We start from the raw sequence: 23,028 nt of genomic DNA on the forward strand, positions 1-23,028 counted from the left end.
TACATATATATTATAAATGATAAATAAGAAAATTATTTTACTAATTCACCCCTTAAAAAAACCGCTTAAATTTTTTTACAAACAAATATAACTACTTTTTTTAAAAAAAAATTGCAAAAATAATACAAGAAAAATTTAAATAATGCTTTCTTGATCTAATAAGACATTCCCTCTGTCCGTAATTACTTGTCCACTTTTGATTTTGTACACTTATTAAGAAAACAATGATTGACATAGTGAGTTTACCATTTTATCCCAATTAATTATTATGAAGTGGATGAATTAAAAACTTTAAAGTTTCAAAAATTTCTACATTTTTCAAAGTAATTAATTGAGGATATAATAGATAAAAAAATATTGTTTTTTTTTTAATTTGTCAAAATGAACAAATAATTATGGACAATTAAAAAAGAAAAGTGAATAAGTAATTAAGGACGAAGAAAGTAAACAACTAATATAAGATAATTATTTTTAGTAAGTGATCAATTAATATGAGATCAAATAAGTAACTGTTTGTTTGTTTGTGCCTTGTGGGGACGCCATCATTTTGTACATTGTCATTTTACACCTCCTTTTTGAAGTGTGCATTTCGTGTTGAAAGCTCAACTGATTTAAAACGTGGCTTTATTATTTTTTTAATACACCCACCTCCCCACTACCCAAAAAAATCATCTGGTATATATTCATTCAAATTCCTCTTCCTTCTTTCATTAACTCTCTCTCTCTTATCTCAACTTCTAAATAAATTTTCCATTATCACAAAAGAAAAAAAACTTCTTTGTTGATTATTCTTTTCTCTCAATTAATTGAAGAAAATGAGAAGAAATTGTAATTTGGAGCTCACGCTTATGCCTCCTTCTATTTCAGATAATTTCTCTTCTAAGAATTGCACAATGTAACTCATTCTACCTCTTTTAATTTATACTTCTTGTAATAAGTAATATTCATAAGGTATTGATTATATATTTGTTTTTATGTACTATTAGGGAGGATCAACAATTGGAGAATAAGCAATCACAACAGCTGACTATATTTTACAATGGAAAATTTGTGGTTTCTGATGCTACTGAACTTCAGGTATGTCAGATACTCAACCAATTAAGCTTCTGCGATTCTTACCAAGAATATGAATTTAGTTTAAAAGATGCATTACTTTTATTTTCTTACATGAGTTATTGTGTTATGTAGGCTAAAGCTATAATATATCTTGCAAGTAGAGAAATGGAGGTGAAAAAAAACAAGATGTCTGATCCTTCATCACCATTATTACAACCTCAAACTGGTTTATTCATGAAGCGATCTCTACAAGGATTTCTACAAAAACGAAAAAGAAGAGTTCAAGCAACTTCGCCATATCACCACTAGCTGCATGCTACGGATGAACTTCGCCTTAGTTTTAGTTCCATTTGTTCATACATTTTTATTTTTGGTGTTACTAATATGGTAGATTTTTCCTATAAGTGATATTAGCAAGTGTATCACTTATTTTACAGATTTGTCAATACAAAAATTTCTCAATTTCTCTCATTAGCCTCATGTGTGGTGATCAGAACATTTTTCCTCTCAAAGATCTTTTCAGAAAAGATATCTTATACTCCCTTTGTTCCATTTTATGTGAGTTAGTTTAATTCGGTATAGAGTTTAAGAAAGAAAAGAAAAATTTTAAAACTTATGGTCGAAAATAAATTATAGAAATTTGTGTGACTGCAAATCATTTCATTAAAGTTAAAATAAATATTTATAGTTAAATTGTTACTTAATATAAAAATGTATCATTCTTTTTTGGACTGATTAAAAAGAAAATTAAGTCACATAAATTAGGACAAAGGGAGTAGTGCATTAAGGTACATCCTGTGGTCAAAATTAGGGTCTCTGCAAACTTTGATCCAAACTAGGAAAAAGTATGAGCCAAACATGATATGAAATATATATTCAGAATAAAAAAGAGTAGTTTTTGACGGAATAACAAGACATGATTTGGTGGTATTACCAATAATTGTTCAGATCGAAGTTAATAGTCTAGTAGGACTTATTTAAGTGAATGATTTCTTCAACAAATTGGAATATAGAGAAACTCCACAACATGATTCCCAAATGGCTTTGCCAACACATCACTACTCACTAATGTGAAGATATATAGGAGCATAAACATCTGATAAGAACTTTATGATTGACCAACATATTGAACTTTGATGGTGTTTGCAATCATATCTTGTAGTTGTTGAATCGTTATAGTAGCCGGTGAAGTATATTGTTTTGTGCATTAAGATTCAACTAACTTAGTGGAAGATTCATTATCAATTTTTTTCTTTTTGCAGTGTTAGGTTGTGACTTAACTCTCTAGGACAATAGAGATCTAATTTGCTCATAAGTTGAGCGATCTAAAGAAATTTCTTTAATGCCTCAATGGTTTGCTTCATCACATAAAGTTGTTTGTCGACGTTGACTACATCAGCTATCATGTAAGATACTTTAATTTAATACATAATATCAGAATCTTGAATACGATAATCTTATATAGAGATCGTTAGGACATCTATACCTGATGCGGAAGACGTCATCACAGAGAGAAGCAGAAGCGTTAGTCGTAAATTGATTTCTACCTCCTTGCCCTCGCCTTACGTTACCACAACCGTCAACGATGGAATTAATGTAGAGAGTATGTGGTAACCGTAATAGGTTGAGGGAGGACCAATTTATAGAGGTTAAGACTTAATCTGGTATGTCCATCAAATAACCAATGTACGGACGAGATCTATTATTCATTAAATATTATTTATGATTTACTTGAGCTACAAGTAAACTTGGGCCATAAGTAAAAAATAATTAATAATTATTACATCCTTCCACTTGGCCCAATGACCATATCACATTAATATTTCATAAACATTAGTTGCGCATACTATAAATCTCTTCTATAATGTCCATCATACATACCTCAATATAACAAACTACTAATGTGAGTTATGGTGGTTGTACATAAATTTTAAGGTACATACTTCCTTCCATATACTACTGCATTAGCAACTTATCATACTAGGTTCATAAGCTATAAAAACATATAACATTACGATCCACAATAGTGTCTTATCTTGTAATATCTCAAAAACAATAATGTATACACCATTATGAGAAACAAGAAATTTATTAATGTATATCAGAAACACATAATTGAACTCAGAGTGTAAAAACATCATAAATGTATCAATCATAAGTACAACCAAGACCCATTCTTTGAACATGTTCTTTAAATGTCTTTAGTTGTAAGCCTTTTGTTAATGGATCTGCAATCATGAGATTAGTTCTAATATTCTCAAGTAACACTCTTTGTTTCTAAACTTATTCCTTGACAGTAAAGTACTTTAATTCCATATTTTTGGCACCTTTTGAGTACTTATCATTCTTGGAGAAGAATATTGTTGCAGTATTATCACAATAATATTTTAGCGGCTTGGTAATGGTGTCGACAAGCCCAAGTCTTGAAATGAAGTTCCGCAGCCATAATGCATGAATTGTGGCTTCATAACATGCCACAAATTATGCTTCCATTGTGGATGTAAAAATGATAGATTGCTTAGCACTCTTCCACGATATTGCTCTTTCAGCTAATAGGAACAAGTATCCAAAGGTGGACTTTCTAGTGTCAACACATCGAGCAAAATCTGAATTCGAGTATCCAATAACTTCTAAGTGAGTGGATCTCTTATACATGAGCATGTAATCCTTCGTTCCTTTCAGGTACCTTAAGACTTTCTTTGCAGCTTTCCAGTGATCAATTCCAGGGTTACTTTGATATCTTCCTAGCATTCCGACCGCAAAACTAATATCCAGTCTTGTGCAAGTTTGAACATACATCAAACTTCCTACAATATAAGAGTAAGGAATTGTTTTCATTTCTTTTCGTTCTACATCATTCTTTGGGCATTGCATGAGATTAAATTTGTCCCATTTTGAATAGGAACTATTCTTGCCAAACAGTTGTTCATGTTAAATCTCTCTAGAACTCTTTCGATAAAGCCTTTTTGAGACAGTCTCAATAATCCTTGTGATCTATCACATAATATTTCTATCCCTATCACATATGATGCATCACCCATATCTTTCATTTCAAAGTTCATAGAGAGAAAGTCTTTCATCTCACGCAATATTCCTAAATCATTAACAACAAGTAAAATGTCATCAACATACAACACTAAAAAATAAACTTAATTCCATTGATCTTTTGGTATATGCATCGATCAATGATAATTTCCTTAAATCCAAAAGATTTTATGGTATCATTAAACTTTATATACCATTGTCGTGAGGCTGGTTTAAGTCCATATATTGACTTCTTTAGCTTACTCGCCATTTGATCTTTTTCTTTAATTTTGAAACCCTCTGGTTGGTCCATATAAACATCCTCCTCGAGGTCTCCATTAAGAAAGACAGTTTTCACATCCATTTGATGTAACTCTAAATCATAATGAGCTACCAAATCCAAAATAATTCTTAATGAGTCTTTCTTTGAGACGGTGAAAAGGTCTCTTTATAATCAATGACTCTTTTTTAAGTGTATCCCTTGGCAACAAGTCTGACTTTATATCGTTCAATATTACCATTAGAATTGCGTTTGGTCTTGAAGACCTATCTACACCAAATTCTTTTAGAACTTTCTGGTAATTGAACAAGATACCATACTTTGTTGTATTCCATGGATTTTAACTCTTTATTCATGGTATCAATCCATTTATCAGACTCAGTTCTTTCTATGGCCTGTGAAAATGAAATTGGATCTTTATTAATTCCAATGTCAAAATCCGACTCTTGCAAATAAATCACATAATCATCTGAAATGGCCGATTTTCTTCCTCTTTGAGATTTTCTGTCACGCTCCGAGCCTACACCCTGAGCGGGACTGGCACTCAAGAACCATTGCTGGCCCGAAGCGAACCCTTGGCCTAGCTTACTTAACCAGCGGAAGATTTATACTCAACAAAGATAAATTTATGCAATAAACTGGAATGTTATAAAGGAATGTAATATTCAACTTGCCATTAAGGCAAACTCAAGTCTCAACATAAGATAATGACAATGAAAACACTAAAGAACTAACATCTGACTGTCTATGAAGCCTCTAAACAACTGAGATGATGTGGGGACAAGACCCACAACATCCTAATAAACTAATAATAAAACTGAAAGCAATAAAAGGGATCCTCCAAAAGCAAGGAGGCTCACCACAAGACTCTGAGTGCTCAACTGGATCAACGATGCACTGGATGCTGATCCTGGTTACCTGTGTTTGCATCATAATAAGATGCAGGCCAAATGACATCAATACATTGAATGTACGAGTATGCGAAGGGAATTCTAAAACAAGACATAATCTTGAAAAGAACTGAAGAACTTACCTAGCTCAACTCATCACAACATAACTAAACTCATTTCAATATAAAGCAGTTTAAAACAAGTGCAACATAAAGAAAAGCTGTGTAAAACATAATGTCAACTCTGTGTGTATGCAAAAATACATATAACTCTGAAATATATGTAAAAATACAATAAACTGTGTATATAAGAATACAATTACTTCTGTGGGAGTTTCTCTAACCGACAACCATCACGTAAGAGTTATTATGATGATACAACCTTTTGCCTCACACTGCCAGGGCTGTCCTATACCTTGCCGAGGGTATAGAACCTGAACTACTAAGTGGATCCACTAGTCTATGCTAAAAAGCACTAAAGGAATCATCTAAAAAGTATGACCCTTTTCAACCCATGATGGCTACATGGTTTATGGGGCTGTGAGTTGTCTGAACTCTCCCTCGTATCGGTGCTCAATACTACTCCCAAAAATATGATACCAGCTCTTATATTTAAAAAAACATACTTATTTATGTGATTTGAGATAATTGCACAAAAACTTAGCTCAAAGTGTATCTTGGAAATCAAAGTTTCCTCTCTTGCTTAATTGTGAAAGCGTTTACTCTTTTCTAAAAACTAGCTCAAAGGCTCTTTGAAAATCTCAGTTTGCTTTCTTATTTAAATGTGAAAACATTTTAAACTCTTTGGGAATACATAGTCCCCATATACTTCATTGAAGAAATGAACTTCAAACTTTACTCTTTACTCTTTGCTCAACTTGAACTTTAAGTCTTAAGACAAAGTTAAAAACATTTGCAAAAGATTTCTTGAAAAGACTCTAAGAACTTCCTAGACTTGGCTCTTAACTTTCCTTGAATTTGAATTTATGGATTCAAGGTTATGATTCATGTTTACTAGATGACTTCTAGATGTTTAGAAGTCATTTTGAGTAGTTAGAATCAATGGAAAGTGTTAGTACACTTTAGAAGGACTTTAATAGGCTAAACGACAAAAAACTTGTGAAAAACAATGATTCGGGCATGCCTCTCAAGCCCCACTTTTTGGGGCTCCTTTTGGGCGCACTGTCGGTGCACCTCCCCAGCCTCTCTGGCGCTATGAGGGCGCGACGCGCCTGGCCCTCCTCAGGTGCGTCTGACAAATTTTTTAACTCGTTTTTTAATCCTAAATCATTTTAAATCGATTCTTTTTCTCAATACTTTAATAGATTTGGATACCCAAAGCATGTACACTAGAACATAACTCGAAAAAACTCTTAACATCGCTAAAACATCTCAAGAAAACCCATCAATCACATGTAAGTTCAAAAATGGAAACAACTCAAGAACACAACTCAAGAATATCAAATTCTAACTCCTTTAGGACGAAAATCGCTGAATTGAACATGTTTGGCGCATGGGTGAATGGACCCAACACTATGTGATCTCACATACCTCGTAGGGATCACCCCTTGACGAAATCCACAAGCGACTATTTACAAAGACGATGAATCTTGAACTTTCTTCTCATTTCTCCTTTTTTCTCTTTTCTCTAAGCCGTAGCGTGAACTTCCAATTTTCTAAACTGACCAAATACTGATTTGACCCTTAATTAATTCACTAAAATGAATTAAATTAATTGGGTAAGGAAAAAGACTAAAATACCCTTACAAAATCTGGTTTTAGACTTTCCTTATTTGAACAACCCAACTTCGAATGGACATATCTCACTCATACAAACTCGAAATCGCGCAAACTCAGCGGCGTTGGAAAGATTATTCAAATATCTTTCCAATATCTAGAACAAACATAACTCATCCTGAGCTAGAAGTTATGGTCGTTTGAAGTTTACTGAAAATCCAACTTAACAAATTTCCCAGATATTTATATTCTTTCCAAAAATGACTATTTCCACTTTTTAACGTCTTTCTAGTTATGGGGTGTTACAATATCTCCCCCTTGGGAACATTCATCCTCGAATGATCTTACTCTTAGTAGGCTAAGGGTGTAACATCTAACATTCAGCTCAAACACCCAACAAGCAATGCAAACACAACATGCAATCTCATAAATTATAGAGTACTAAGAAAGGAATTAGTACCTTGATCTTGAATTTCTCCGGTTTCATAGAGATGTGGATATATCTTCTTCATATCTCCTCTGTTTCCCAAGTAGCTTCCTCAACAAATTGATTCCTCCAAAGGACTTTGACTGATGTTACTTCTTTAGTCCTCAACTTGCGAACTTAGCGATCTAGAATCTGGACCAGAATCTCCTCATAAGATAAGATATCCTTGATGCTAATATCTTCAGTTGGTATGATCAATGAAGGATCACCCATGCATTTTTTCAACACGGAGATGTGAAAGACCGGATGAACCGCGGCTAACTCTTGTGGTAGCTCCAACTCATAAGCTACATTACCTACCCTTTTCGATATTCTGTAAGGGAAAATATACTGGGGACTAAGCTTCCTCTTCTTACCGAATCTCATAACACCTTTCATGGATGAAACATTCAAGTATACCCAATCATCTACTTGAAACTCCAACTCCCTTCTCCTAACATCGGTGTAAGATTTCTGATGACTCTACGCCGTTTTCAACCTCTCTTGAATCACTTTCACCTTCTCCATATCTTGAATTAGATCTAGTCATATCAACCCTGCTTCACCAACTTCAAACCATCCAATAGGAGATCTGCATCTTCTCCCATAAAGAGCTTCATATGGAGCCATTTGGATGCTAGAGTGGTAACTATTGTTGTATGCAAATTAAATAAAATGTAGGTGATCATCCCAATTTCCTTTGAAATCAATCACACAAGCCCTCAACATATCCTCTAAGGTCTGAACAGTGCACTCTGCTTGACCATCTGTCTGAGGATGAAAAGTCTTACTTAAGTTCACCTTTGAACCCAAGCCTTTTTGGAATGACTTCCAAAACTGTGCAGTAAATTGTGCACCTCTATCTGATATAATCGAAACAGAGACTCCATGAAGTCTTACTACCTCTTGAATATATAACCTGGCATAATCCCCTGCTGAATAGGTAGTCTTTACCGAAAAAAGTGGGCTGATTTGGTTATTTGATCTAGAATCACCCAAATAAAATCATGCTGCATGCGAGACCTTGGCAAACCTGTGATGAAATCCATATTAATCATCTCTCACTTCCATTCCGGAAGTTCTATATTCTGAGCCATACCACCGAGCCTTTGGTGCTCTACTTTAACTTGTTGGCAATTCGGACACTTAGCAACAAATTCTGCAATGCCCTTCTTCATACTATTCCACCAATAAACTTCTCTCAAATCGCGATACATCTTTGTGAAACCCAAATAAATGGAATATTTGAGCTATGATCTTCCTCCATGATCCTCTCTTGGAGTTCATCCACCCTTGGTACACACAATCTACCTTGATGCCTCAAAACACCATCTTCCCCTTGTTCAAAAGCCAACACTTTTTGCTTATGAACATTTGCCTTTAATTCAAGCAAAATGGTATCTTGATCTTACTTCTATTTTACTTCTATTTTACTTCTGACACTAATGATGATTCAACCCCATTTATTACCACTGCTCCTCCTTCTGTGGAATCCATTAGTCGGACTCCCAAGCATGCAAGTCTATGCACATCTTTCGCTAACTCTCTCTTTTCTTCCTCAACATGGGCGGTACTACCCATAGACAACCTGCTTAAAGCATCAGCAACCACATTAGCCTTACCTGGGTGGTAAAGAATACTCATGTCATAATCCTTGAGTAATTCTAACGACCTCATTTGTCTGAGATTAAGCTCTTTCTAAGTAAACACATACTGAAGGATCTTGTGATTGGTGAACACATCTACATGCACATCATACAAATAATGACGCCATATCTTCAAAGAAAATACTACGACAGCCAACTCTAAGTCATGGGTTGGGTAGTTCTTCTCATGAACTTTCAACTGTCTGGTGGCATAAGCTATAACCTTGCCATTTTGCATTAATACACAACCTAAACCAACTTTAGATGCTTAACAATACACCACAAAACATTGTGTACCTTCTAGTAAGATCAAAACTGGGGCAGTAGTCAACCTCTTTTTCAATTCGTGAAAGCTTTTCTCACAAGCTTCAGACCATTGAAACTTCACTGTTTTCTTAGTTAACTTGGTCAAAGGGGATGAAATAGATGAGAACCCATCTACAAACCTTCTATAATAGCCAGCTAAACCCAAGAAACTCCTAATATCAGTTGGAGATGTGGGTCTAGGCAAATTCTGCACTGCCTCAATTTTCTGAGTATCAACTTTAGTTCCCTCGCTAGACACAATGTGGCCTAACAATGCCACAGACTCAAGCCAAAACTCACACTTAGAGAACTTGGCATACAACTCTCTATCTTTTAGAATCTTGAGGACTATTTTGAGATGACTAACATGATTTTCTTCATTCTTCTTATAGATTAGTATGTCATCAATGAAGACGATAAAAAACATATCTAAATAAGGTTTGAATACTCTATTCATAAGGTCCATGAATGTTGCAGGCAGATTGGTCAAACTAAAGGACATGACTAAGAACTCATAATGACCATAACGGGTCCTGAATGCGGTCTTTGGAATACCACACTCCCTTACTCTTAACTGATGGTAGCCAAATCTGAGATCTATCTTAGAGAAACAGGTGGCAGCCTGAAGCTGATCGAAAAGATCATCAATTCTCGGAAGAGGATACTTGTTCTTGATGGTAACCTTGTTCAACTGACGGTAATGTATACATATTTGAAGGGAACCATTTTTATTTCTCACAAATAATATCGGAGTGACCCAAGGTGAGACACTTGGTCGAATAAAGCCCTTATCAAGGAGATCTTTCAACTATTCCTTAAGCTCTTTCAACACTGTTGGTGCTATTATATATGGAGGAATAGATCTTTCAACTGTTCCTTAAGCCTTAAATCTATGATAAGTTTAAGATATACTTGACCAACAAAAAATTAGAAATATACCGTGCCATTAATGATCTCCTTAGTGGTACATCACACCTTAAAATTAATAACAATTTTAAATGGAATAGAAAATCCTACAAAAAAAAAAATTGTCTGGCGGTTATCTACCTTGACCCAATTATATGAAATTAGCAATCTCATAATAACACAAGGGTATAATAGAAAAGAAATTTTTTGTAGAGTTTTAAATCAAATACAAGATTAAGTGGAAAGTAATGAACCAAACACTTGGAAAAAAATAATCCCTGCACTACTAATCTCTGCACTACTAATCCCTGCATTACTAATCCCTACACTATCAATGTTTGTACCACACGACCCCTAAGTCTTAAGACAAAGTTAAAAGCATTTGTAAAAGACTTCTTGAAAAGACTCTAAGAACTTCCTTTTCCTTGAATTTGAATTTATGGATTCAAGGTTATGATTCATGTTTTCTGGATGAATTTTAGATGGTTAGAAGTCATTTTGAGTAGTTAGAATTAATGGAAAGTGTTAGTACACTTTAGAAGGACTTAAATAGGCTAAACGATGAAAAACTGGTAAAAAATGACGATCCGAGCGCGTCCTTGGCGCGCCGCGCCATCCCCCACTTTCAGGGGATCATTTTGGGCGCACTGCAAGCGCGCCGCCCCAGCCTCTCTGGCGCTATGGGGGTGCGACGCGCATAGCCCTCCCCAGGTGCATTTGATGAATTTTTCAATTCATTTTCTGATCCTAAATCATTTTAAATCAATTCCTTTTCTCAATACTTTCTTAGATTCGGATACCCAAAACATATACACTATAATCTAACTCGAAATAACTCTTAACATCGCTAAAACATCTCAATAAAACCTATCAATCACATGTGAGTTCAAGAATGGAAACAATTCAAGAACACAACTCAAGAATATCAAATTCTAACTCTTTTAGGACCAAAATCGCTGAATTGAACATGTTTGGCGCGTAGGTGATGAGTCCACAAATTGGACTCATTTAGAGCTATATTTTAATAGAAATTGTGTCATCAAATGCATTTTTAATCTCAATATCTAATGAAAACCCTTAAGTTTCAGGTATTTGATGTTTGAAGGAAAGCACACACACTACGTTGCAAAAAGGAACGAAAAGGCTGAGAAGAACGAAGAAATGAAGTCCTGAGGATCGCCGAGTCCACATGGCGAGTCACCGAAGAGTCTTACTTCGCCTTTTGTTCTAGTGTGCTGAGCCCTAAAGGAAAGGATCAAGTCGGCGGAGATAGGGAACAGTCAGCGCATCGCCGAGAAGTTTCGCGAAGCAGTACCATGTCATCCAATGACCCAGAGCACGACGATGCTGAAGGCTGGGGCAAGACAACGATGAACTACACCAAAGGGCGAATTGCCAAGTTGATCGACGATTCCGACTAACAACGTCGAATGATCCGCTGCAGCACAAATCTGTTAAAACTATAAATATTAGTTAGAGTTGTAGTTTTAGGAATTGAACAATTATTATAATTTTCATATCAAATAGTACTTTTTAGTATTTTTGCTCTAAGTTTGAGAGGGTTTTGAAGACTTAAAGAAAAAGAGGGTTTCATCTCCAAGGATTTGGACTTCGGTCTTTTGGATTCTTCATTCTTGGCATGTAACAAGACTTAAATCTTCATACTCATTTGAGTGCAAGCTCATTTAGATATAAATTTCTATGTCTTGATGTGTGGCGAAAAACCCCAATTCTTGGGGTGTGATTTTGCGAATATGGGTTAAGATAATTGTTGGGTTTTGCTTGCTGATAGTTTAATCGTAGTTTAATTGTGATTTCGTTTAGTGGTTGTGGATGAACTTAATGAGGTTGTAGTTGCAAATATAATCTCATATATGTGTTTTCGGCTTGCGAGAGAGAGAGGTCATAAAACTAAGACCACTAAATTGATGGCTAGTGCGAGTGAGTCGACATGAGGTTTAGCTTGAGAGAGTAAACCCTAGTCCCATGTCCACACACTCAACTCAAGAGAGTGATTGGGTTAAGGCGTAGGTTGGTCTTCACGCGGCAAGTGGGTGTCCGAGAGGAACGCATTTGAAACAGGGTAAGTTGCTCGAGAGAGAGCTTATCCCCCTTAAAGTCTAGCCTAGTCACAATTACTCTATGAATCTTCTATCGAAAGCATGTACCTAATAATCTAGCTTAACCCATATTCCCTTCACATCCCAAGGATCCTCTCGCATTACTTAGAAACCTTTGTTTATTTTGTTGTTTTTACCTTACTTATGACAATATCCCCCATTGTTAATTGACACTCTTGTGTCCCCCTTTAATTTACAATGTTTTTAATCGTTACTGTCTTTAGCTACGACTAGTTAGAACTAAATTTTATTTTTCTATTAATTCTAAAAACCACTCTCTTGGGAACTATCCCAACCCTTGGTTGGGTTACTAAACTATTGTACGATTGTAGACACTTGCATCGGAAGTTATGTCTTGATTACGCAAACTTCAAAATGACGCCGCTACCGGGGAGTGGTGTTACTTGAGAATTTTTAGATTAGTAGATTTTTTGTTCTTCTTAGTTGTAGTCTACTCACCTAATTTGTGGTTTTGTTTTATTTTCTTGTGTTAATATTTCAAAAAGCATGAGTGTTAACAGTAGCAACGGTAGCCAGGTGGGCCACCAGGACGATATCGGTAATCTCAACAATTTCCAAGAGCCCAACATCAATGACCTTCATCTCATGGGAGGTGTTGGAGCCATCCGTTTAACCCCAACAGAGGGAAATGCAGTGTTGCACATAATGAGCACCATGTTGCAACTCTTGCAACTAAAGTGACTTTTCAGCGGAATGGCTCATGAGGATCATCACGAGCATCTTCAAAACTTTGTAGATGTGTGCGGACCATTTTCGTTCAAAAACATCTCCCAGGAGTCGGTTCGGTTGAGGCTACTCCCTTTCTCGTTGATGGGAGAGGCGTACAAATGGCTAGCCGAGTTTCCGCGAGAATCTATCACTTCTTGGGAGGAATTGTTATTCGCATTTCATGTGCACTTTTTCCCTCCCTCGAAGATGACGTCACTTAGGGATATCATCCAGAGCTTTAAGCGTCTCAAAGGAGAGTCTCTGCACGAAACTTGGCTGCGGTTCAAAAAGTTGGTGCTACAATGCCCAACCCATGGTTTGCCTGATAACATGCTAGTTCAGTACTTCTATCAGAGTTTGGACTCGGTAAACAAAGGTGTCACCAATCAACTCTCGCCGGGAGGCTTAATGCAGCAGTCGTATGCAGTAGCAGCCCAGATTTTAGATGGCATGGCAACCATCAACAGAGAATGGTACACTCGTGAGGACTAAGTCTCCTCTCTCACCTTCGACCTATCCAAGGAACAGATTGAAAAAGATAATGAGAGAGACCAAAACATGGCCAAAATGATGACACACTTGATTTTTATCCAAAAATGTCATGGGGGCTGGTGTCCGTGGTATCAACGCTATGGGGGTTGGGTGTGCTAATCTTGAGGATATGAAGTTTGAAGCCTTGTATAACGAGGAGGTAAATTTTCTAGCCAACCAAGGCGGTGGCTACCACTCAAATAACCCAAGGCAGGGTGGTAACCAAGGTTGGGCTAGAGACGAAGGCTGGAAGGACCGAGATCGTGAATGGAGGGACCGTAATCCAAATTGGAAAGATGGGGAGAAGGATATATATGTGCCTCCCCATGAGTGCCAGAAACCCAAGGATTCGGAAGGAGGTAGGTCTAAGGATATGCTTTCATGCATTCTCAACAAAGTTGAAGGGTTAGACAAGATGATAAAAGGAATCAAAGAAGATGTATCTACCCTTAGCCAAACTATCACCTCCCATTCAGTTTCAATCAAGAAGTTAGAAACCCAGATATGTCATATCTCGTCTCACCTAAATCCGAGACAGGAAGGGGGTTTGTCGAGTGATACTATGGCTAACCCCAAGAATAAGGTTTGAAGGTGGACTTGCGTCGTGCCACTACGTTAACTAAGGCTCTGTTTGGGAGGCAACCCAAGACCCTTTATTGTTTTATGTTGCTTTGATAAAATAATGGTGTGTTGATTGTGAGATGGAAGTGTGGAGAGTGAACGAAAACTGTAAATTGGTGAGCAATAGGTCTAATCAGTGAATCGCCAAACGGTTTGGCGACTCTGAACTAGACCGTCGTTAGACTCAAGATCATCTTGCATTGGACTCTATAAAACTCGGCGAGCACAGGAAATTATTGGCAAACCGCCGATCGTGTCGGCAATCCCAACAGAGACCGCTGTTTGGACTGCCACATAACATGGAGGTTTTGTAACTTCGGCGGGGCAAATGACTATTTGGCGTTACACCGAATAGATCAACGATCAGGACTAATGTCGCCGAACGGGTGAAAACAGGACGGTTTTGCAAGCCAAAGGTTTAAAAGTTTCAAATTCATTCACTTTGCCTCACTTTTTGTCTTCCCAAACTCACTCCCGCATGCTAGATCCTATATTTTTGCATTTCTAAAGTATTTTTATTGTCAAATTATGCTACGAGTTGGATCACATTGCTTCCTAGCATCTCAATATCTATTTGATCGGCATAAAAGGTTGGTAATTCAAACAACGCATTCCTTTCGTCGAAAGTTGTACTCAAATGAAATGGCATTACTTTGATGATGTGTGCTGGGCCTATCTGGTAGGATTAGAATATTTGTTTGCCTGTTAGGTTCGCAAATTTTGCCTATGCTAAGTTAAATAGTTAATTCCTGAAAGTTGCGCTTTAAATTGGATGAAAATCGTAGGTTGTGCATGATTGTCACTGGGTTTAAGCCTAATTTGAGTTGTGCATGCCTTAATTTTGTTTTCGGGGGTTGAAGGGTTGGATTCAAGAAGATGGGTTGAAACTAGGCACGTGAGTCATTTGGCGAGTTAAGTCGAGCTCGCCAAACTGCTCGGAGGTTCGCCTAACATCCCCATTTCGCCGTTATTTTAATGTCATATGTAATGTTTAGTTCTGTAACTTTCAACGAGAAGCCTTTGATCGTCAAAAGAATTTGGCGACTCATCGAAAGACTTCTTGTTCACCCTTTGTCTGCACCCTTGTATTCTCTATGCACTGCACTCGGCGAACCGCCGAAGTAGCTACGCGCTTCGCCAACTAGTTCAACAAAGTGATTTTGCAATTGAACTGCCTTGCTTTTGTCTGAATACTTTCTAACTTTTTCTCGAAGTTTTGCAAAAATGGCAAAAACCTAAAGTAGCTGGAAAAGATATGCCACCCCAATAAACAAGAGCGAAAAATTTCAGGAAAAATACAAAGGCAACAAATCCTCCCAAAACAGATAATGAGGACAAGAAGCCCAGTGCCAGCAAGAGAACAAATCCCCGAGACCCCACTATTCTCTCATGGAGACGTGGATTCTTCACAACTATCCACTCCTTTTTAGCGGCTCATGACTTGGACAATCTTAGTAAGTCAGCTGTCGCTTAATCTTCTAAAGAAGCTCCGAGGGCCATTATCAAGTTCCAGGCTGACACATCGGGCAATGATTCCCAGACAGATGAAGTGATTGTGTAGCCAGAATCCCCTCTTTACCTCCCTCTTTGTCTTTCTTTATTTTACCTTTCAGATTCTGTGTTAATTGCATTTGAGGACAAATTGCTTTTATTTGTGTTGGGGTGAGGCCCACCTTTGTGAGCTATTTGAGTTTTGTATTTTGTTTATATTTGGGTTGTTCTGTTTAAAATTGTGTTAATATTGCTTTTCTGTGGATGTTTGATCTTGAAGCTCCTTTTATTTTAAATTGCAAAATGATTTAGACCCTTTTCAAATTTTTTTGTATTTTTCACACATTTTCGCCACCCTTTATATGCTGTTAAATGTGGCTGTTCCTTGGCAAATTTGAGTCTCGGTTTCGATCAATATCGAGGACTTGAATAGTTCTCTCAATCGAACGAACATGAATGCGCGGCTACAATGAGGCCAAATGAAGTTGTATAAACAATATGTGAACTCTTTGCATCTCGTTATGACTTGCCTTGTATCAAATTGAGTCTCTTGTGATGATCATTGCACACTAGCGAAAGTGTGGAGTCTTGTTTGACTTATAGTGTCAATGCCTAGTGTGATGAGCTTACTTGTGAACTACGCATGATAGATCATAGAATTTACCCTGTTGGTCCAGTCAACTGAGTGATACTATCTCTTGATATGATCTTAGGAAACTTCTACGAGTGTAAGCCAATTTGACATATACCTCTTTTGTGACCTACCTTGTGAACGTGTGATTCTCTCTTGAACACCCTTTGAGCCTTTCCCTTTTCTTTGGAAGAAACTTGATGAAAGCAATGACTTTTCTTTATCCATCACTCATAATCCTCATGAAGTTGTGGTTAGTTGAATAGCCAACTTAGGCCAAAATCCTAAGTTGGGGGTGTGTTTAAAAGATAGGGGCAAGTCATGAAGTGCAAGGAAAGTCTCCTCTTACCCATGGTTTTGAGAAAAATAGAACCCCTCTATATGTGTATATATATATATATATATATAAAAGAATGAAAAAGAAAGTTGTGGAATTAAGTATAAAAGAAATGGGGTCTCCGAACAATTCACGGGAAGTGAATAATAGGATGACTTATGAGCACTAAAGAGAATGATAAAGAAAAAGGAAAGGATGTGTTGTGAGCACCACATTTCATGAGGATGAAAGTCACTAAGCCTAAATGACCATACCTTTACACTCACCCCCGTTACATGCCTTGTTAAGACCTTTGTGATCTTGAGAAAGTCAAAACAAATGTTGATTGAAAAATCAGGCAAACCTATGGATGAAATTATGCATTATGTTCTTCTTTGTGAGTGTGAGCGTTGCATCTGATTCCAAAGCTTTAAATTGTGAAGCCATTGTGTGAATATTAAATCATTCTTTGTATGAGGGCATTTGAACACTATAGTTAAGCTTGAACTTGCATTTGAAGCAAGTATTGTGAGCATGAGATTCGTTGATATTGGTGAGTCACAATTTGAATCTTTGAGTACACATTTGATCTTTGGATAAGTAAATTCAGTCTTGTTGTGTGAATTCATGACTGATTCTTGTGTAGCACTGTTCGAGACACCCTTTTGAACGGCTGAACTTGAGTTTGCTTGAGGACAAGCAAAAGTTTAAGTTGGGGGTGTTGATGAGTCCACAAATTGGACTCATTTAGAGCTATATTTTAATAGAAATTGTGTCCTCAAATGCTTATTTTATCTCAATATCTAATGAAAACCCTTAAGTTTCAGGTATTTGATGTTTAAAGGAAAGCACGGACACTACGTCGCAAAAAGGAACGAAAACGCTGAGAAGAACGAAGAAATGAAAGTCTGAGGATCGCCAAGTCCACTTGGCGAGTCGCCGAAGAGTCTTACTTTGCCTTTTGTTCCAGTGTGCTAAGGCCTTTAGGAAAGGATCAAGTCGGCGGAGATAGGGAGTAGTCAGCGCATCGCCAAGAAGTTTCGCGAAGCAGTACCATGTCGCCCAATGACCAAGAGCACGACGATGCTGAAGGCTAGTACAAGACGACGATGAACTACACCAAAGGGCGAATCGCCGAGTTGATCGGCGATTCCGACCAACGACGCTGAATGATCTGCAACATCACAAATCTGTGAAAACTATAAATACTAGTTAGAGTTGTAGTTTTAGGAATTGAACAATTATTATAATTTTCATATAGAATAGTACTTTTTAGTATTTTTGCTCTAAGTTTGAGAGGGTTTTGAAAACTTGAAGAAAAAGAGAGTTTCATCTCCAAAGATTTGGACTTGGGTCTTTTGGATTATTTATTCTTGGCCTGTAACAAGACTTAAATCTTCATACCCATTTGAATGCAAGCTCATTTAGGAATAAATTTCTATCTCTTGATGTGTGGCTAAAAACCCCAATTCTTGGGGTGTGATTTAGCGAATATGGGTTAAGATAATTGTTGGGTCTTGCTTGTTGATAGTTTAGTCGTAGTTTAATTGTGATTTCGTTTGGTGGTTGTGGATGAACTTAATGAGGTTGTAGTTGCAAATATAATCTCATATATGTGTTTTCGGCTTGCGAGAGAGAGAGGTCATAAAACTAAGACCACTAAATTGATGGCTAGTGCGAGTGAGTCGACATGAGGTTTAGCTTGAGAGAGTAAACCCTTGTCCCATGTCCACACACTCAACTCAAGAGAGTGATTGGGTTAAGGCGTAGGTTGGTCTTCACGCGGCAAGTGGGTGTCCGAGAGGAACGCATTTGAAACAGGGTAAGTTGCTCGAGAGAGAGCTTATCCCCCTTAAAGTCTAGCCTAGTCACAATTACTCTATGAATCTTCTATCGAAAGCATGTACCCAATAATCTAGCTTAACCCGTATTCCCTTCACATCCCAAGGATCCTCTCGCATTACTTAGAAACCCTTGTTTATTTTGTTGTTTTTACCTTACTTATGACAATATCCCCGTTGTTAATTGACACTCTTGTGTCCCCCTTTAATTTACAATGTTTTTAATCGTTACTGTCTTTAGCTACGACTAGTTAGAACTAAATTTTATTTTTCTATTAATTCTAAAAACCACTCTCTTGGGAACTATCCCAACCCTTGGTTGGGTTACTAAACTATCGATCATAGACACTTGCATCAGAAGTTGTGTCTTGATTATGCAAACATCAGTGGGTGAATGGACCTAACGCTATGTGATCTCACATACCTCGTAGTGATCACCCCTTGATGAAATCCACAAGTGATTCCTTACAAAGACGACGAATCTTGAACTTTCTTCTCCTTTCTACTCTTTTCTCTTTTCTCTAACCCCTAGCGTGAATTTCCAATTTTCTAAACTGACCAAATTCTGATTTGACCCTTAATTAATTCGTTAAAATGAATTAAATTAATTGCGTAAGGAAAAGGCTAAAATACTCTTCCAAAATCTAGTTCTAGACTTTCCTTATTTGAACATCCCAACTTCGAATGGAGATATCTCACTCATACGAACTCGAAATCATGCAAACTCGGCGGCGTTGGAAAGATTATTCAAAGATATTTCCTACTATATCTGTAAACACACCTAAATCATCTTGAGCTAGAAATTATGGTCATTTGAGGTTGACCAAAAATCCAACTTAACATACTTAACAAATTTTCCAGATTTTTATTTTCTTTCCAAAAATGACTATTTCCACTTTTTAACTTCTTTCTAGTTACGGGGAGTTACATTTTCTTAATTTCACTGTTTGTGGTTCATTTGCACTAGATACTTGTGAGTTAGTTCCTTCTTGAAGTGTTTCACCCAAATATTGTTCAACATTGTTAAAGTGTTCTTCAACAAGAGGAACAACATTTGTTATTTGTGTGGAAGTAGGTACATTCATGGGCAATGTAATATTTACCCTTACCTCATTGATTTCCCCACTTTGTCGTTCAACACTCCCACTAACTTCACCATTCTCAATGAATTTTGCATTACCGGTTTCAACAATTCTCGAACTATGATTTGGATAGTAAAACCTACACCCTTTAGATTTCTCTGGATAGCCAATAAAGTATCCACTTACCATTCGAGAATCTAATTTCTTTTCATGTGGATTATAAACTCTAGCTTCCGCTTGACAACCCCAAATATGCAGGTGTCTTAAACTAGGCTTCCTTCTCGTCCTTAGTTCAAAAGGGTTCTTTGGAACTGCCTTACTAGGAATCCTGTTTAATAAATATACAATGATTTTAAGAGCATACGTCCACAATGATTTGGGTAATGAAGAATTACTTATCATACTCCTAACCATATTCATAAGTGTTCAATTACGCCTTTCTGCAACACCATTTTGTTGAGGTGTTCCTGGCATAGTATACTGTGCACATATGACATGTTCTTCAAGGAATTTTGCAAATGGACCTGGACATGGTCCTGATTCGTTATACTTTCTATAATATTCACCACCTCTATCTGACCTAATGATTTTCACTTTCCTATCTAATTGTCTTTCAACCTCATTAACGTACACTTTGAGAGTGTCCGCTGCTTGAGATTTTTCTTTCAACAAATAGATAAATCCATAACGTGAAAAATCATCGATAATGGTGATAAAATATTTTTATCCACCTAAAGATGGAACATCAAAGGGTCCGCAATCAGTGTGTATAATTTCAAGAAGCTGAGTGCTCCTTGTGGCACCTTTCTTCGTATGTTTGGTTTGCTTTCCTTTAATGCAATCCAAACATATATCAATATCAACAAAATTCAAATTCGGAAGAATTTCATTCTTTACTAATCTTTTTAATTGTTCTTTGGATACATGACCCAAACGTTTATGCCATAAATAAGCAGAACTTTATTTAGTGAACTACGTTTAATTCCAACATTTTAATGAATAGTAAGTAGGGATTCAGAAAAATTATTATCAAGTTTCAATCTATATAAACCATCAATAAGAAAACCAGAACCATAAAAAACAGTATTCTTATATAAATTGAAACATCCATGTCCAAACTAAAAATCAAATTCAGAAACATCAAGTTTTGAAAGAAAAATCAAATTCCTAGAAACTGAAGGAACATAAAGAGTTTGTAATAGATCAAGGCGATATCCAGTCTCTAAGATCAATCGATAAGTCCCTATGCTTTCAATTTGAGCCTTCATGCGATTTTCCATGAACACAAAATCCTTATTTGGATTTGTAGTTTGGATCATAGTGAATCCCTGCAACATAGTGGATACATAAGTAGTTGCACCAGAATCAATCCACCAAGTATTATTAGGAACTTCTACTAAAATTGATTCGAAACATACAAAATCACTAAATATACCTTTCTTTTCAAACCAAGCTTTACGTTTCAGGCAATCTTTCTAATAGTGTCCTTCCTTTTTACAGAAATGATACACATCAACCTTGAGTTCCTTATGAGCATCCTGTGGAACTTTAGCAGGTGCTTTATTTTTCTTAAACTTGTTGGCCTTCACTTTAAGTCCTTTATCAGCTCCTTGACTCATGAGGTTAATGGAATGACCTCCTTGTTTCTTAAGTCTTGACTCCTCTTTAATAAGCATACTGGACAATTCACTAACATCCCACTTATCCTTAATATTGTTATAGTTAATTTGGAATGGTCCATACTCAAGAGGCAATGAGTTCAGAATGAACTGAACCAAAAAGGTGTCACCCACTTTCGTCCCCAAGGTCCGAGGTCTTGCTGCAATGTTAGTCATCTCGATGATATGATTTTTCATACTACGTAACTCATCAAACTTCATGGTCGTGAGTTCAGCCGTTAGTGTACCAGCGAGAGACTTATCAGCAGAACAACAATGTTCTTCCACAAACTTCAGGTATTCCCTAGCACTTTCTGTTTATGAAATAATACTCTTAATGTTGTTAGCAACAGTCATTCACATGAACATAAGGCTCAATCTATTAGAGAGATCCCATGATTTATGATAAGACTTCTCATCCTCACTGCTCTAACCAGTAATGGCAGTAGGTTTGTCATTTAGTAGAGCCAAGTCAAGATCCATCACACCTAAGTGGAACTGTACTTGTTCATGTCATTCAAAGAAGTTCAATCCATTGAACACAGTAACAGACGAAGCATGCGAATGAAGAGGAATAACTCCAAAATAGATATGCATGCTCGCAAATAAAAAAATAATGTGAATTTAGTAAAGCGATAAAAATATATCGTAATTCTCCTTTGGGTAGATACTATGATACATTATCATAATTTAAATGCCAACTTTATCTTTAATAGGTAATTGAATATTTTTAATCAAACATATACGACATCTTTGGATATGCAATATATGTTTGACTAAAAAAATTAATTTACCTTATAATTTTCACTATTCGTAGAATGAGTGATTCACCTTTGGGTAAATTCTTAAGTTCTAGCAATAGTGAAAGTCAATTTATCTATTTATTTTCAATATAGGCATTTCATTAACTTTCATAGATAAATGACAATTTTATGAATGCATATTCCTTTTAACCATACTAGTTTGTCCACTTTGGTGACTAATAAACTATATAGATACAAATGCACACATAATATCATAAAAAACTGTGCATGAATAATTTTATACATTTTAGTTTGACCACTTTGGTGACTAACAAGCTACAGAAACATAATACATGCATCAAGTGATCATAAATATTATATGTGTTGATGTTAAGTTTTCTGGTTTGGCCACTTTGGTGACTAACAAACTATATTGCACTAAGTACACACATATTATTTATTTATTAATACAACGATCACTTTATTTTATTGCACAATCTAAAATAAAGCATAATTATTACATTACGAAACCTAAACCATAAAAAACTAGGAAGAAGGTTCAACCACAGAGTTTTAGTGCCCACCAATACAAAACAATACTGATGCGAACAATGAATAATTAATTGGTCTTATTCTAAAACTGGACATACATCCATAAACAAGACATGCATGTTGAAGAGGATCTTAAAAGTTTTTTTTTTTTAATTTTTCCTCACTGTACACGTCCATTCAAAGAAGTGCGTCTTTTTTTTATTCCTTTTACTTTGTTCTCACTATAATAACAAAATTGATGCAAGTTTGCAGGTGACATTGTGCTAGTCGCTTACATCATCTTATATAGATATTATTGGAACATTGATGGTAAATATCGAAGTGGAACATGTGATAGACAGTACATCATAAACATTGAATGTTTCATATACGAAAATTATCGGTTCAAACAATTCAAGCTCGG

General features: G+C 36.3%; 1 protein-coding gene across 1 annotated transcript; it reads left to right on the forward strand.

The window, feature by feature from the left end:
- Positions 1-722: 722 nt before the first annotated feature.
- On the forward strand, positions 723-1,578 carry LOC125842537 (protein TIFY 5A-like). The gene is made up of 3 exons (XM_049521845.1): positions 723-895; positions 987-1,077; positions 1,189-1,578. Exons 1-3 carry the CDS (start codon positions 816-818, stop codon positions 1,363-1,365), a joined length of 348 nt encoding a protein of 115 aa, XP_049377802.1. The 5' UTR covers positions 723-815; the 3' UTR covers positions 1,366-1,578.
- Positions 1,579-23,028: the final 21,450 nt, after the last annotated feature.

The sequence above is a fragment of the Solanum stenotomum genome, chromosome 10 (genome assembly GCF_019186545.1).
Source record: "Solanum stenotomum isolate F172 chromosome 10, ASM1918654v1, whole genome shotgun sequence".
Classification (NCBI taxonomy): Eukaryota; Viridiplantae; Streptophyta; class Magnoliopsida; order Solanales; family Solanaceae; genus Solanum; species Solanum stenotomum.